The following is a 16,202-nucleotide window of genomic DNA, read 5'->3' as shown; positions in this document are numbered from 1 at the left end:
TAAACTTAGCTCCTTACCACGACAAAGAAACAAAGTGTTACTGAGATACTCTGTATAGATGATCGGACCATTACACTTCAAGAACATAACCAATCGTTTGAAAGATCTTGTTCCCAATAACATTCATGTTTTATCATTATAAGTAATTTTTTATCTACTTTAAGAAACTGCCATAATGTTAATCTCATTAAATTCAATCATTGTTTTCTAAAAGGAAATAAATCTAAAGCAAAAACAATGAAGAAAGAAAACTCATTTCATTTTTCATTTCAACATGCCATCAACTTCATATCCTCATCAATTTCAATATTTGCATTTATCAAACTTCTTTTTAACAAATAATTGGTAGCTGATTATACCATCTTGTTTGACAATAAAAAGCAAGGTTTAATACTTTACAGCACTACAATTTAATTGTGACTCATTTTAAGAGTTCAATTAGAGATTCATAATTGATTCAAGATCAGAACCAGTCTGATCAAAAGAGGCAGTTGCATGTGTTCAAAATTTTTAACAATACACATTAAAACTGTCAAGATTACAATTACATGTGTAAAGAAACCAGTTTTCAAAATTAGGTCATAAAAGTGAAACTAGGGGTCAACCATATTTATCTGGTTTACAAATATATCTACTTATTGTAGTAAAAAATGGTCAACAAACTTTAACAATAAATCACAGCTCAACTTGATCTACAAGACTGCATGATTAGAGAGAAAAAATTCAGGTACAAAAAGTTCTGATAAGAATACAAAACATGAATTTCCTGTCTGCATGGACATTATATCATTTTTAGGATTGAATACGCCTGGCGTCTAATCTAATAAATTATCACAGAATTTTATCCCTATTTCACAAAATCTTAAGACACCAGAATTCATTTATAACAAAAATAAAACAGGACTTCCCTACTTAACAGTTGAATCAAAATGCTTGAGAGAAAATTAATGACATAATTTAACAGAAAATAAAATAAAACAACAGATCTATGTATAAATTCAACAGATACAACCTTTGTAATTATAAACGTTTTAAATTATTCAGAGTTAAAACCTAGATAGGAGTTACATGTCATGGATTCAAAGAAAGAACAATGTCACATATTTGGTCCAATTTTGACTGCTAATCAGACAGTTTTCTCTTAATTTATCAGGTCAAAGTTTCCATCCAATCCTTATCATTGCGGTGTGATCAGTATAAGAATGTGAATGTTTTCCATGAGATGAGATATATATCAAGAAAATAGAAAATATTGAAATATTTATCCTAAAAAATTATTCTTTGTGGTAAAGAATTTCGAAAAATTCTACTAATATTACAATTGACATTATCAATTTTACCATCTTGACAATGGATTCCAAAAATTCAAGAGAAAACTCCAGTGTGCAATGTTTGCATACAAAACAGTCATGATTTCACTTTCTATTTCAACAAATGTTTGATAATCAAAATAAAAAAAATATACTTCATCCTTTAAAATATTGGTGTACTACACATCAAACAACCTTGAATACTGTGTAAGCTAGAGATGCCAGCCTTCACTAAGACATAAGATTATTGGTGTAGTGTAATGACAAAGTAAACTGCATCTCTAAGCACAGAATGAAGAATTAGTATATTTGTATTACAGTACCTACCAGCAGGAAGCCCATTCCTGGCAAAAAGCTTGACAATAAGCCCATTCCATGTAAAAGACCCATGTCTTATAAGCTTATTTTTCAGGTACCTATTCCAGATAACAGGCACATGTCTGGAAATAGGCTTATTTTTCAAGTAATAAGCCCATGTCCCCTGGAAATAACTCCAGCCATTTACATAGCAGTTCAGTAAATTCATTATGCAATGTTATTCTGCTGTCCTTTATTAAATAAACACATGTTCTCACATTTAGTCAAAGGCTATGTATTGATCCCCTAAGTTCCTGTAATATGTCAATTCATGTCCCAGATAAGGTGTTGGATCCCTGAGATCCTGTTATAAAGCCAGACTGACTTTGAGTACGGTTTATGTGATGTATAAGCTAATCCATGCCTTTGAGTAGAGATTTTGTGTCTGACCCCTTCGGTCCTGGAATAAGCCCGTCCATGACTTTGAGTAGAGGTTATGCGTTGGACACCTGGGGTCCTGGAATAAACCAATCCATGACTTTGAGTAAATAGAAATAAATCTTTGCAATGTGCTGGGAGACAAAGTCATCCATCAAACAATTCAAGTTCTTAAGTAAACGACACTGAATAATTTTACATTTGTGTGCATTATCATTGCTGGATGAAAATTCCCAGACATAAATAAACTCCATCTTCAATGAAAATAGGACTTATTTAAGTATATATATATATATGTTAAGATCTAATGAGGCTGTCAATACACAAAGAAGTGAACTAATCTTTCGGCTATTTCTAATTAATACTGTTCATCTTAAAATGAACCAGGATTTTTAAACATAAAACATGTATTGAATTAACTTTTATTTGGCTCCACCTGTGTAGATTTTCAGAGCATCATATCTAAGTATTAATGATTTTATGGATTAAAGATATTCATGAATTCCACTTAAACTCGTAAATGTATAAAAACATGTCAAAATTTTCTTGGCCAATGTTTAAGTTCAGTAATTCATGGATGAATAAAAATTTCTGGATGAACATAAATAAAATCAAGAAAAATTTTATGATTTTGTTGTTTTCTATAAATATTTACACAATGACATTGGTGTTGTTTATGACGATTTTGTATAACAATACATATATATATATATATATACACATGTATATATAAAACCTGTCAGGTAAATGAATAGCACTTCTGACTTGGAATATCATGACTGTACAATTGTATATACACAATGTTGTTCGAAATGATACAAGACAAAGAAAATACAATGTCAATGCAATTATAACGAAACAAGTCATTTTGAACAATTACATGTAGGAATAATGATACACAATATTAAATATGTTAACAATGGTCGTCAAATACAAATAGATATAATAATGTGATAGACCATTTTAATTAAAAGTACCCAAATGTTTTGAATCTCCCATTTTTCAAAGGAAGTAAAAAAAAAATTTTTTCATGAGGGTAAAATGACTCCCATTATTTACTTTCTAGAAGATGACACATTTGAATAACTGTTATTGCACACAATTTAAGTCAAATATTTATTTTTAAATGTTTCAAATAGAGATTTCTGTAAACAAAAACAAAAAGTATCATTTAAGTCACTAATTTTTGAAAACACATATATAATCCAAATTGTCAACAGCACTCTATTAGCTGAATATTTTAGCTATTCTGGAATGGATTATGTTATTTGTCTCTCCCTCTTCAATTATTTTCATCACCTCCATTATTATGACTTATTTTCAAATTACAATACAAGATTTCTTTCCCAAACAGTTTCAGTTCTTTCAATATCAGCATCTTGAAGGATTACTCTGTCACATGGGTTTGAAATGGAATTGTGCCTTACCAATGTTGCTGGCCTGGTTTGAAACACCACTAAATATTGAGACAGTGCCAACCATGAAGCTTATTTTGTTTTAGTTTTAGTTTTGTTTTTGGTTTTTTTTTTTGGAAGGTAGGTGGGGAGTGGGGGGAAAAGAAGTTGTATTAGATAGGTGTTAATAGTTTTCTTACAAAATGTCATCTTATCAATTGAAAATTAACATTTCTTAGCTTTTAACTGAAAATTTTGTAATTTATAGATTGGAACATGAAGAACCAACAACTTATGAAAATTATGCAACTAATGTATTAAGTTTACTGTTGCTATAAATTCTATTAACAGACCAGTGTGACCAAAATAAGTCAGACATCTGCTTTGTTACCAACTCAGAATGTAGTTATTCCCATATTGCTTTTTTCACAGTACATTTTCAGCATGAACAATCACATGTAGGTAGATAAAAGCTAATTTATAAATATTATCAAACTTTCTACATTTCCAATCACAATCTTATAAACCTTTCATGTGAATGGAAACTTAAATTTCACTCTGCAAATCTTTCTCTCAAATTTTCATAAATCTATCTAATGTTTTAAAGAAAAGCTAATTTAATGGAACTACAGTCAAACCTCTTTGTCTCGATATAGGTGGGATGTGTGAAAATCTTGAGCTATCAATATTTTATTCCAGTGAAATGAAATATTTAATGATAAATTTGACTGGGACCATCAAAACACTTCAAATTAAACAGGGTCTGAGTAATATGAGTTTAAGATAACAAGATTTGACTGTACATAGTCTATGCCTTGTGACATCTTTTTTTTATAAAATTTATTAAAATCAATACAATTTTAGCTTTTCAGATTTGTTCAGCCAGACATAAGGTTGATATAACTCTACTGGTTGTATTATAAGGACGCATATTCTATAGACATAACCAACATAAACAAAATTATACGAAATAAGTTTGATACTGAACAGGGGGACCGTATTTACTCTTAATTTCATCACCGTACATCTTTGAAAGTTCAAGCATTTACTACTGGAAAATTTCATAACACGAAAACCTCAATAAATGAAGGGTGACAGTAAGGCCAGATTTCACTGCATAAGACTAGACAATGCTTTTCTCTCAGTACTGCCTTTAATAAACAATGTAATGTTCTCATATCAAAATTGCCAAAAACGATTCTCATTTGGCAGTTTTGGTATGAGAACATTATTCTTTATTCTAGACCATAATACCAAAACATATACAAGCATATTGCCAAATTATCAATTTTTCATTTTTTTTCAATTGCAGTGATTTAAATGGAGGAATTTTTAAACACAATTTTACTCAAATTCTATTATTATAATCACAGAATGCTTGTGACCTTTTCTACAGGGCATAAAAACTTGTTCACTTTCATACTAAATCAGTCATAAATGGTAGATACCTTCAATCTAGTTTGATATTATTCCTTTGTTCAGGTTTGCTTAAAGCAATGTGTGGAAACTTGTAAGAAGAATATCTTAGATAATGCAGGACATACACTTAAATGGCAGCACACATCCTTGATCACAAAAGGTTTCTTCAAAAAAATTTGAGTGCACAAAATACAAATGATGAAGTATGTAGTGTTACAATCAATATCCGTATATAACTAAGGTAAAACCTCTAAAAAAAACTATTTGTGACACAGATTAATAGCACTGTATATCAGCTTGTTTCACAGTTAGGGATGCACAAGATGTTTTTTTTCTTATGCAGACAGAGTTATCTTTTCATGGCTAATCTTTGGCCTTCATGGACAAGCATAAGATTAAAGTGTTTCTCCACTATTTTTCATGTTTGTACCACTGCAACCAAAACCTGCAAACCATTTGAATTTTTTGCCCTTGAAAAATATTCTATATAAAAAGCAAACTGTATCTGTTTTCTGATAACAGGCTTTACCACAGTATAGATTCCTACATGGAAAGTGTCATGACTTATGCTAAATGGTGATTATTGCAACTTCATCAGAGCATGAGACCATTAACTTGCATATTTATAACAACTGTGAATCTGTTGCAGCATGATGCAGTACTGAAGTGTAAAAATGCTGCGTCAGCTGAAGATCAAGTGTTAACAACAATACTGATAGGTACAAAGTACGGTTCCTGCTCCAGACTAGAATTCTCCTCATGATCCAATTGACCATCATCACTGTCCGTATCATCCTCTTCTCCGTCATCGATCCGATCGTTGTCAGTACTGTCTGTTGATTGCTGTGCGACTGTTTCTGATTTCACTACAACTTTACCCTTACCGGCACCAGCCTCTACGGGCTCGGATTTCACACGAGCGTCAAGATTACGGCAAAGTATTTTTGACTTTTTCTCTGAAGCATTCCTTCTGTAAGGTTTTGTCCGTATTTTTGCGAATTCCTCTACACTGAGAACACGGATCCCTGCCGCCGTTAGCAGTTTACCGTGTCTTGTCTTCAGATGTCTCTTGTATGTATTTCTGGTTTTGAATTTCTGAGGACAATCTGTACAAACAAATGGTGTTTCTCCAGTATGTCTCCTTAAGTGTTCCTGAAAGTAAACAGAATACATATACAGCATGTCTTGATGCAGGTTTCAAGGATACAAACTAGGAATCAATATATATATAGTACTAGTAATGTTCTGTATGTGTATGTGGTTTTAGCACATTCTACTTTCATTTTAATTGTGATGGTAATCCATTGTACTATGTACTTGGTAATTGTCAGCGAAATAAATCAGAAGAATTCTAGACAGTGTTTTGTTGGTGCGTTACAATCCACCACTGTGACAATGACTGGGTATGGCCATCACCTGCCCATCCACATGGGTTTTCGTCTGGTACTCCAGTTTCCTGCCACAGTAAGACCCCTCGAGCCCTTTTATTTTGGCCAACAAGAGTAATTAATATAAGCAATTGTAATAAAATAAAGTTTATAGTTTTAAACTTGTGACAGGTGCCTTGTAATATAGTTTATAGTTTTAAACTTGTGACGGGTGCCCTGTAATAAAGTTTAGAGTTTTAAACTTGTGACAGGTGCCCTTTTACATAGTTCATTGTTTTGAAATTGTAATAGGTGCCCTATAAACCCTATCTTATCACAAGTGATTCAGATTATGTCCAACTTAGAATCAAATAAACAAGCAAATAAATTTCTCTGGAAACTGAAATAAATAACAGATTCATCAGATGCATTACAATTGCACATATGATACATGTAGATCCAAGATAAACTGCATGTAAAGGAATTTTGAAAATTATCCTTGTTTTAATACTTTGCAATTAAATATAACTCCCTTTCCTTTAGATGTTTCCAAATTAAGATTTTTATGCATAGGTATACATATAGAGTGACTATTTAAGGTATTTTTGTACTTTCATATAGAATGAATATTTTAAGTATTTCTGTACATACATATACAGAGTGAATATTTAAGGTATTTACGTTCATACATATATAGTGAATATTCAAGTCATTTCTGTACATTCATATAGAATGAATATTTAATGTATTTCTGTACATTTATTTCATAAAACTTCCATTTTTCGGATCCATCGAAAAACTTTCCAAGAAAAATATGTATATGCTGATCTAGCTGATAAAAGATAAAATCCAAACCTTGAAGTGACTTGGATGTCTGAACTTCCTGCCACAGTCTTTACAGGTGAACCTGCTCTGGTTGTTATGGATCAACATGTGGTAGTTAAGGCTGTGTTGGCGGGTGAAGGTCGTATTACATATAAGGCACACAAATGGCTTGATACCTGTAATAGATATTTAAATATTCTGTTTATCAATTTAAGTGGTAGTTAGTCATTTAATTCTTGCTTATGACCTACAAATTCTGATTATTTAACTGCTGATTAATTCATCACTGATATGGTTTCACTGTACCATAACAAGAATATCAGTGAAACTGATGAAACACCCCAAAAACAATTTTTTTGGACACAAAATTCTGTGTCAATAATTCTTTAATTAAAGGGTTTCAGGCCCTGAATTTATTACACTGCACATCCTTTTAGTAAAACATGTATACACCAAGTTTCATTGTCCTAGCTTAAATGAAAGCAAGGTTGCACTCTTGACTGAAAAGTTTTAACAAAGGACAATAACTCCATAACTGAGAAGTTTCAGGACCTGAATTTGGTAACACTGCGCAATGTGTGACCAGAGTATACATTAAGTTTCAATATTTCCTAGATTAAGCTATGCTCTGGACAAGAATAATTTTAACTTAAGGGCAATAGCTCCTGGCCCTAACATTGGTATGCAGTGCAACATGTCTCCAAATTAAATTCTGCTTTGGACATGAAATTTTAACAAAAGGCAATAACTCCATAATTAAGGGGTTGATGGACCTAACACTCTCGCAAAGTACATCGTCTTATACACCACCAATTCGTATCCCAAGTTTATTATCCAAGTTTAAATGTGGGTAAAGTTATACTCTGGACACAAAAGGATGGGTGGAAAGATGGACAAACAAAGAGAAAACTATATGCTCCTCAGAAAATTTGGCCATATTACGAAGTAAATTGAATTGGGAATGGGCCCATATTTGGCCTAACAGAGCCCCTGAAAGAAGACCTGATTGATCTAATATGCTGGGATCTTGTATTTACCTGCATGGCTTCTGTAGTGGTACATCAATGTTGCACTTGCAGTAAACTTCTTGTCTTTACAGATCCGACAGTGCAAAGGAGATCGATCCTCCTTCTTCTTCAGCTTCAGCTCTCGGATACATTTCAATGCTAATTTCTGTGAAAACAATTCTATATCAGTTCCTATGGTATCTAATCTTTCGAGGCTGCATGTCAGTGTCATTACATATCATTAACAATGTTATCTAATGTCAGGGCTCTCGATATGTCAGATTTGGGGCCAATATTCGGCCCCATTCCCAATGCAAAATAGTATCTTTTTTTCCTCGATTTTAAGGAAAACGCTGCTATTTTTCCCAATTCTAAGGACCCTGTGCCCCAGTCCCAAAATGGGGTGTGAGAGCCCTGAATATCGATCAATAATTGGTTCTGACACCATCCAAATCCTGATCAAAGTTTATACAAAACTGCATCTTTCCATTTTATATTTTAGTGCAGCACAAAATACTGATCATATTGACTGTCAAATAGATGCAAAGTTTGGTATTGATACCATAATTTCTCAATTTAGCGATGTCATACATTTGTCACCGAGGAGCTGGTACTACAATAATTTTATTATATTTCAATTAAAACTTGACTTCAATATTTACCATGCAATCTTATGGCAAAAATTTGACCCTGGAGAAATAAACAGTATAATGGTCCTGATATTAAATGAAGATCTTACTCTTTCCCATTCCACATTTATCTCCCGGTCCACATGGGTGGTGACTACACCCTTTTTCCTCCTCTTGGGGTTGAGCATCAGAGGTTCCTCCTCCTCACTGATTGGGTCATACTCCTCCGGGACATGCATACGACCTCGTTTGGCGATTGCATACTTTGGCATGGGTGGGTAGGGCCCTACGGAAAGAGCAATGATCAGATATGTAACCATATGTCAACACTAGTCATTAATGTAACGCTGTTAAATACTAGCCACGATATACCTGTAATAGGGTCGTTTTTATTAATTCTGTGCTGCCATTATTGATGCGTTGCGTCTTTGGTTTTTTCCGCATCATCTTCTTAACCACTTGTGCATGTATAAATGTTGTGTACGCATGTCCAGGCTACCTATGTGACGTTATACGTATATGTGTGTCCAGGTATTGTCTTGTTTGGTGGTCTTTGTTTGTCATTGGCGGGGATTTAGTGGACAAGAGACCTTTCATGGTACGGACGGAAAAATATTGGTACAAGACCATAGGGACTCTTGACCCATTGTCAGGGTAGGTAGCTATTGTTTCAATAAGATTTACATATGTGGCGTTACTATAAATTATACATTAAATATTGTATCTGTCTACTAGGATACTATGAGAAGAATTCATGTTTTTAACACTAGGAAATATATGTGCTTATGTATTTATTCTTTGTACTGTAGGGTCTTTGACTTAATCTAGATGCAAATAAAGATAAAAGTGAAAGCGGACAAAAGCATTCCCCCTTATTACATCATTTTTACTTACCCCTCAGATAGCGAGACCTTCTCTTTAACACAATTAATTGAGTGTCAAACTAGTAATTATAAGCCAGGGAGCCCCAGTTTGAGTCCTAGCAGAGGCAATGAGGACAAGTTATTTCCTGGAGTGAGAGTATACATAGGTATCCCTGGTAAATACTAGCCGCAATAAACCACTCTGCTAACAAGAACTTCACTTCAGCTTGATCAGTTGAGCATCAGACATGTAAGCCAAAGGGCCAAGGTTCAAGTTCTACCAGAGGCATTGGAATAAATAATGACCTCTGTTTCATTAACCAAACTTGAATACCAAATTTTGTATCAGTGTATTCCCAGTACAAGCATCAACACAGATCTCTTTTAGTAAATTGTGTGTCTTAATTTCAACAGAAACGGTAGAACCAATGAACACTCCCCATATAAAAACGCTAGAAGTTTCATGTTGCTACCTCTTATAGTTTTGTGTTATGCTCTGGACAAAATTTAAGTATGAAAAAATATCAATGGTCAATAACTCCTAAATTTTGCAAAGAGAGTTATGGTTCTTGAACACTGCACTTCTCCTTATCGAGATCTATCTACCTATGAGGTTTCATGTTGATACCTATTATGGATTTTTGTGATATGTTCTTGACAAAGTTATGACGAATGAACAGATGGACACACAAAGAGGCAACTATATGCTCTCCCATAATAAAATAAAATAATAAAATGCACAAAAATACAAAATAAAGAGGTAAAATAAAATACAGTTGTCTTATAATTGACATCCTTATTGATAACACATGATACATAAACTCTATTAAGATAAGGATGTCAATTATTAGACATAGGAAGTTATTATTACTTTATCATATATCTCTCACCATTTAAAAAACTGTATTTTATATTACCTCCTCATTTTATATAATGTTAAAAGCAGTGATTTAAGAAATTACAATTTGATATAATCCAATTCTTGATCTTAATCATTTTTTCACTGTATATTATTATTATGACATTCTTAACGGCCTGTCAACACATAAGAGGTCATTACGGCCATCAACCATTGAAACACACAGCGATCCAAAAAAGGAAATAACATCAAACAAACCAAAAGGTAAAAGACGAATGCTAAAAATCTTGTAAACTGCATAACATTAAAACTTAATACTAACTTTGACCATTGTGGCCTTCATAGTCATCAGGCAGTAGATCATCAATGATTTCCTCTGCACACACAATAATTGTTTTCGATGCTTCGTCTGTTCCTGTTCCCGTTAATTCATCCATAACCGACACATTGCCGAGACAAAGTATAGGCTCCACCAATTTTTCCGGTCGAATGATCTTTTTTCCATATGCTCGAATATGGTCCCCAATGTCATCTTCTTCCGTTTCCTCATCAGATGTGTCGTGCAACATATCATCAATTCCTCTCTTTTTACCAAATATGGTAGTGTAGCAGTGGTCATGGTGAGGCTGAGTACGACTAAGCAGGTCGATGATGAATTGTTCGTTCTCCTCCATTCGGCGTTCAGTATCATCTTGGTCCGAATCATGACCATCGTCTCCAGATCTTTTACCAAATGATTTCACTCTTGAACTGGAACGCACTGGGAACTTTTGATGTGCAAAATTAACCTGCTTTTGTGAAAGTCTGCTTCTTTTACTTGGAGATGATCTAATATTTTCATATTCATCATCATCTGAGAACTCCGCCATTTCCTCACACTCCAGATCCATTGATTTGTCCTCGCCCACCAGCGTTCCTTTTGAGATTTGTTCCTCTGTATCAGAACTATTGTCACCTCTTTGCTTTAATGCTGTAAATTTTGTTCGTTTGCCTCCGGATTTCTTTTTGCTTGCCAACACTGAAATATTATTTATCAAATTAGAACAACATAAACTCAGAAAATTAGTCAAATTCTTTTTAGTGGTACAACTTTGGTTTTAGTTGCTTTCAAAGCATGAAGCCAAGCGGCCTTCATGTTCACCTGAGAAAGGCTGAATGCAAAGATTATAGGGTAAGTAGATTTCAAGTGTCACAAAAAGACATAGCAACATTAATGATAGAAAAAACTAAGTGATATATTTTAACCACTTAACCAAGTTGTTTCCAATGGAAAATAAACAACTTTTTGCTCAAAATGTAATTTTCTTATAAAAACTAGAGCAAACTTTACCCCCTTCCCAAGAGGACAAAAAAATTGCCACAATTACTAATTCAGTTTGGAGAAATGTAACAAATATAATCAAACTTAACAATGCAAATGAAAATGAATTAAATTATTATGATTTTTCTTTTTGTTAGGCACATTACCCTTTGTGATGGCAATATGTCAGCATGGCATTGCGGCTCAAAAACCTGAAAATGAATACCTGATACCTCACATTTAGCAGTATAAGTTTTAAAAATCTTCATTGTGTACAGATACATGTGAATCTATGTAAGAGTCACACAGATTTTTGGCATAAAAGAAAATAAATTCCCAACCTGATATCCGCTTGTTCCTGACATGGATGGGTTCTGCTTGAAACACATACTTTGCTTTAATGTTTGGATCTAAAATAAATAATTACACATTGTAAACTTTAACAGTATATTAATTAATATCCTGACATGTGGTTAGTAAGCCAAGGAGGCCAATGTATCATGACAACTTTTTTGATGAAGTTAATCAATCACACGATCAGTCGGCTATGTGTTCGATATTCATAGAAAACATTCTCTGTTGCAGAATTAATTTTTATTATTTTTTTTGTGTAAATTTGACCTAAAATACTGTACCTTTATTACCTAGTATTTTATTATCAGAAATGATCAGATAAAAGATGACTGGGGGTTGACGCCATTAGCATCATATCAGAGTATAAGACACATTTTTCAAGTTATCAGAATTAATTGGTCATGCACCAGAAAAAAGCATCAGCAAATGAAAACATTCCAAAAGATATTTACCATTAAACTCATCATTAAGTTTCTCTATGTGTTTGTGTAGGTGGGTCCTCATCCTCATCCTAGCTTGAGTTTCATTTCCAAAACTCTTGTATTGTTCCTGGCATTTCTTGGGCATTAGGTAGCAAGTGTACGTGAAGTTGCGTGTTATTTCATTGGATTTCATTTCTGAGAAGAAACTGAGAAGTGCTTTGTCCGACAAGCTTTGAATCTGATCCAAGTCCAACAACTCCAAAGTCTGAAGACTCCGCTTTCTCAGCTAAAATATAAAACATTAACATATACTAGGTCTATCAACTTATAAACAAATCAAAACACTAGAACTGTCACCAGGATGGCTGACTAATACCACCTTAATTCCCAAATCAACAATAATTTCGGAGGCGTTGTCCCAACAAGATTCCTCCAAGAGGACTTCATCTGGTCATCATGGTAACCAAATGGCAACCATTTTTTCACCCAAAAAATAGTATCGTTGTATTTTTCATTCCCCTAAACCTTTTTATACCACTTTTCAACATACTATATTTTCCAGGCCATAAACCACACTGGTATGTAAGCCGCAGAGCCAATTTTTTTCAATTTGATCCACATATTAGCTTCATAGGAATATAAGTTGCACCCTTTCTAACAATGTGGTAACTGTTATGTTTGTTGATTTAACAGACAACGAAGGCAATTTATCAAAATCTTCAGTTAAACATTTAATATAAAATTGCAAATTAATTATACAGATAATCCAATGCAACCACAAAGTTCAAAAGATATTATTGATTAATGTTATTTTTTATCTAAAATTAATCCTGTATACAGTTGCAAATGTTCTAGACAATCTGTTTCAGTCACAAACAAGTGATAGACAGGTGCTCATCAAAAACTGACATCTCGTACTGGTATCCATGGTTTAAATCACTATTTTTTATTCTTTCTGGAAGCGTGACATGTTACAGTAACCCAAATTATCAGGATGTCAGGTCACGCAGGTCAATAGTGTATGTGAAATGCCTCAACGAAATAGCTGTTCCGAAAAATATAACCTTCAGGAACTGATATCCAGACGATACACTTTTTTCATTCTGTCAATTTTTTTCCATCAACACGCCTGACCGCAGTTGCTGTTTATAATCCAGAAAATATGGTAATCTGATAACTTAATTTTGACCAATCAGAAGTCCTCAATGTATCGCAACAGTTTAGGAACACTTTTTATGTCAACTTATAGACTATAATTAGCTGTAGCACTTGATAAAGTTTAATTAAAATAAATTCAAAGGCTAAGAGTTATGGTGCTTTCTATGAAAACTTGTCTAAGAATATCATGAAACATCTATGAATTTCATATAAATAGTGAGGATTGTAAAGTTTGCTTCCTCAGTAAAAAAATCTGGGCTAGAATTTTGTAAAAATGACAATTTCCGAAAATTTCGAATATTGATAAAACATCACAAAATTAAGATTCGACTCATCTTTAATTCCTGGGGTTACAGTGATGCTGGTGGGGCATGGCTAAGAACTATTTCCGGGTCCCTAATGGGCGCCAGTGTAACAGAGATCATTATTTATTTCAATGCCACCGCTAGGAATCAAACCCAGGACCCCTGGCTTACTAGTTACTCTCAACCAATTGAGCTAAAGGGAAGTTCTCTCTAGCCGAGTGGTATATTGCGGCTAGTATTTTACCAGGGTTACACAAACAAGATTGAATTGAAGTCCACTAAGAATGCCACTGCTTTTACACTTTATCACCCATATAATTGATCAATAAATCTAAAAATCTAAAATCTGATTAAATAGGAGATAAATTTTAAAATCTTTCCAATTCTTACCTTCTTTTTCTTGGGTTCTTTCTGTAGTGTTGCAGAAGCAACTTGTGCAAGGACATCCAAAGACATGCACCCGGAGGGGTCACTCGCATCCTCATCTTCATCTGTTCTAAGTGATGATCGTCTAGTTCTTAAACCATGAGGTGACCCTGAGTACAAAAAAGAAAAGTTGACATCTTTTCATGTCAGACAACTGAAAATCTGTTTAATGTCACAATATTTAATCCTAATGCTACTAATCTGATCAAAATTATTCAAAGTTCAATTCATGCATTTTACAGTAAGTTTCGAAGATTTTTTTTCCATGTGACTTCAGAACATCGTTTCCAAAGTTTTGATGAATCCCATTAGTAAAAGATGTAGTGGGTTCTGAAAATTAAAGTAAGTATACCACAGGAATATCACGAGTCCAGGACTCAAATACCAGTCTAAAAAAATCACTGACTATTCAACCTGACACATACACAAAGAAAATTTAAGAATCATTTGTTTTGTTCTAAATTTCCCTTCCTGATTCAAACTAATTCCGGAATTTTGTGGGGAAAAAATGTCATCAATATATGAATTTTAATCAAAAAGTACTCAAAAATGATAATGAAAAATATAGACAGAAATCACGGCATTTCAGGTAAAATATTCAACCTTTTAAGCAAAGACAATACAGTGAAATCATTATGTAAATACTGATTCTGATTATCTATTTCCCGCGAACCTTTCAAACGTAAAGGTGCGATATTTATAGGACATCGACCGGTTTACAGTTTACAAAAATAAGAGCTGCAAATGTGCGACGAATTATCAAGTCAATTAAAACCACATATAACGCATGATTAAGCTTATAAAAAATCAGTAACATATTTAACAGTTCATAATTAAATAAATATCTTTTCACATTGGCTTTAAAAGAACCACGGAAAGTCGAAATCTGAAAGCAGACAACATTGCCGAGTTTCTTTGCCGCCATATTGGTAGCGTCTGCCATGCATTTTCGTCTGGCAAACTGGTTTTAAAACGTGGATTTCTAAAAATGTCATTTCGAATTTCAGTCTAACCACTGTAATTGATTATATTAACTATCCTTACAATGAAATACAATGTTGAAATGAAGCGTTATGTTCTCGCTAACGTACAAAAAGTTACAATTTGCAACAATGTATGAAAATGTTTACAGATTTAGCAGCCGACGCAGACCAATCATTGATAAGTACCTATCTGAATGATCAACAACATTGCCTTCCACATATCCAGAAACATTTCAATATCGATTCCGACACAATATGTTAAATACCTTTCGTTACTTTCTCCTTCGACTCTTTTTTCGAAGTTTGTAAATGCTGTCGGGCTGTCGCCATTTTCGAGCACCTTGCTACTCGTCTGCTATCATATTTATTTACCGCATTCCCAACTGTCCGCTCAGTTTACTCTTTAAATTATTCCGTCCTTTTATTTCGTTTTGAATATTAAGAAATAGCTGGAACACTCTATGAAACTTTATATGTAAGTCGATTATATTTCCCTTCATGAAGTGACTTAGGTTTTTGTTTTCAATAACCACGATATTCACATGGGTTATTGATAACAAGGTAGAAACTACACATATTGTTTAAATGCGAGAAAAACCTTACGTTTAAATTTTATTCTGATTATACAAAACTCAATACTGAATTGCTTAAGTTACAATACCATGTAATATTGAAATTTTGACTTAATATTATTATTTTGAAAAATTCGTCTGCATGAAGTCACGTGATAACCTTTTATTTCTCTTAATGTCAAAATGGCGACAAAACAAGAATAGTTCCAAGTAGTCTGATAAAAATAGTAGCAGACGAAGAGAGGAGAGCTTACGTTCAGTTAAATAGTAAGTA

The 16,202-nt window shown here is 33.4% G+C and overlaps 1 protein-coding gene across 1 annotated transcript; it reads right to left on the bottom strand.

Moving 5' to 3' along the window:
• Window positions 1-5,089: 5,089 nt before the first annotated feature.
• LOC132543217 (uncharacterized) lies at window positions 5,090-15,689 on the bottom strand. Its single transcript, XM_060206698.1, has 9 exons — window positions 15,623-15,689; window positions 14,338-14,483; window positions 12,515-12,770; window positions 12,050-12,118; window positions 10,731-11,426; window positions 8,797-8,972; window positions 8,088-8,223; window positions 7,081-7,226; window positions 5,090-6,010 (listed from the first exon to the last, which is right to left on the bottom strand). The coding sequence occupies exons 1-9, from the start codon at window positions 15,684-15,686 to the stop codon at window positions 5,552-5,554; spliced, it is 2,148 nt and encodes a 715-aa protein (XP_060062681.1). The 5' UTR covers window positions 15,687-15,689; the 3' UTR covers window positions 5,090-5,551.
• Window positions 15,690-16,202: the final 513 nt, after the last annotated feature.

This window comes from Ylistrum balloti, unplaced genomic scaffold (genome assembly GCF_031769215.1).
Source record: "Ylistrum balloti isolate Yb309-2 unplaced genomic scaffold, AGI_CSIRO_Ybal_v1 Utg369744, whole genome shotgun sequence".
Taxonomy (NCBI): Eukaryota; Metazoa; Mollusca; class Bivalvia; order Pectinida; family Pectinidae; genus Ylistrum; species Ylistrum balloti.
Note: the sequence above shows the minus strand (reverse complement) of the source record. Positions and strands in the feature narration are given on the sequence as shown.

Coding starts and splice junctions, on each gene's coding strand:
- LOC132543217 (XM_060206698.1), bottom strand. CDS start 15,686: ATGGCGACAGCCCGACAGCATTTACAAACTTCGAAAAAAGAGTCGAAG. Junction 14,484..15,622: donor GAAGGAGAAAGTAACGAAAG/GTATTTAACATA, acceptor TTTTGTACTCAG/GGTCACCTCATGGTTTAAGA. Junction 7,227..8,087: donor CCACTACAGAAGCCATGCAG/GTAAATACAAGA, acceptor TATCTATTACAG/GTATCAAGCCATTTGTGTGC.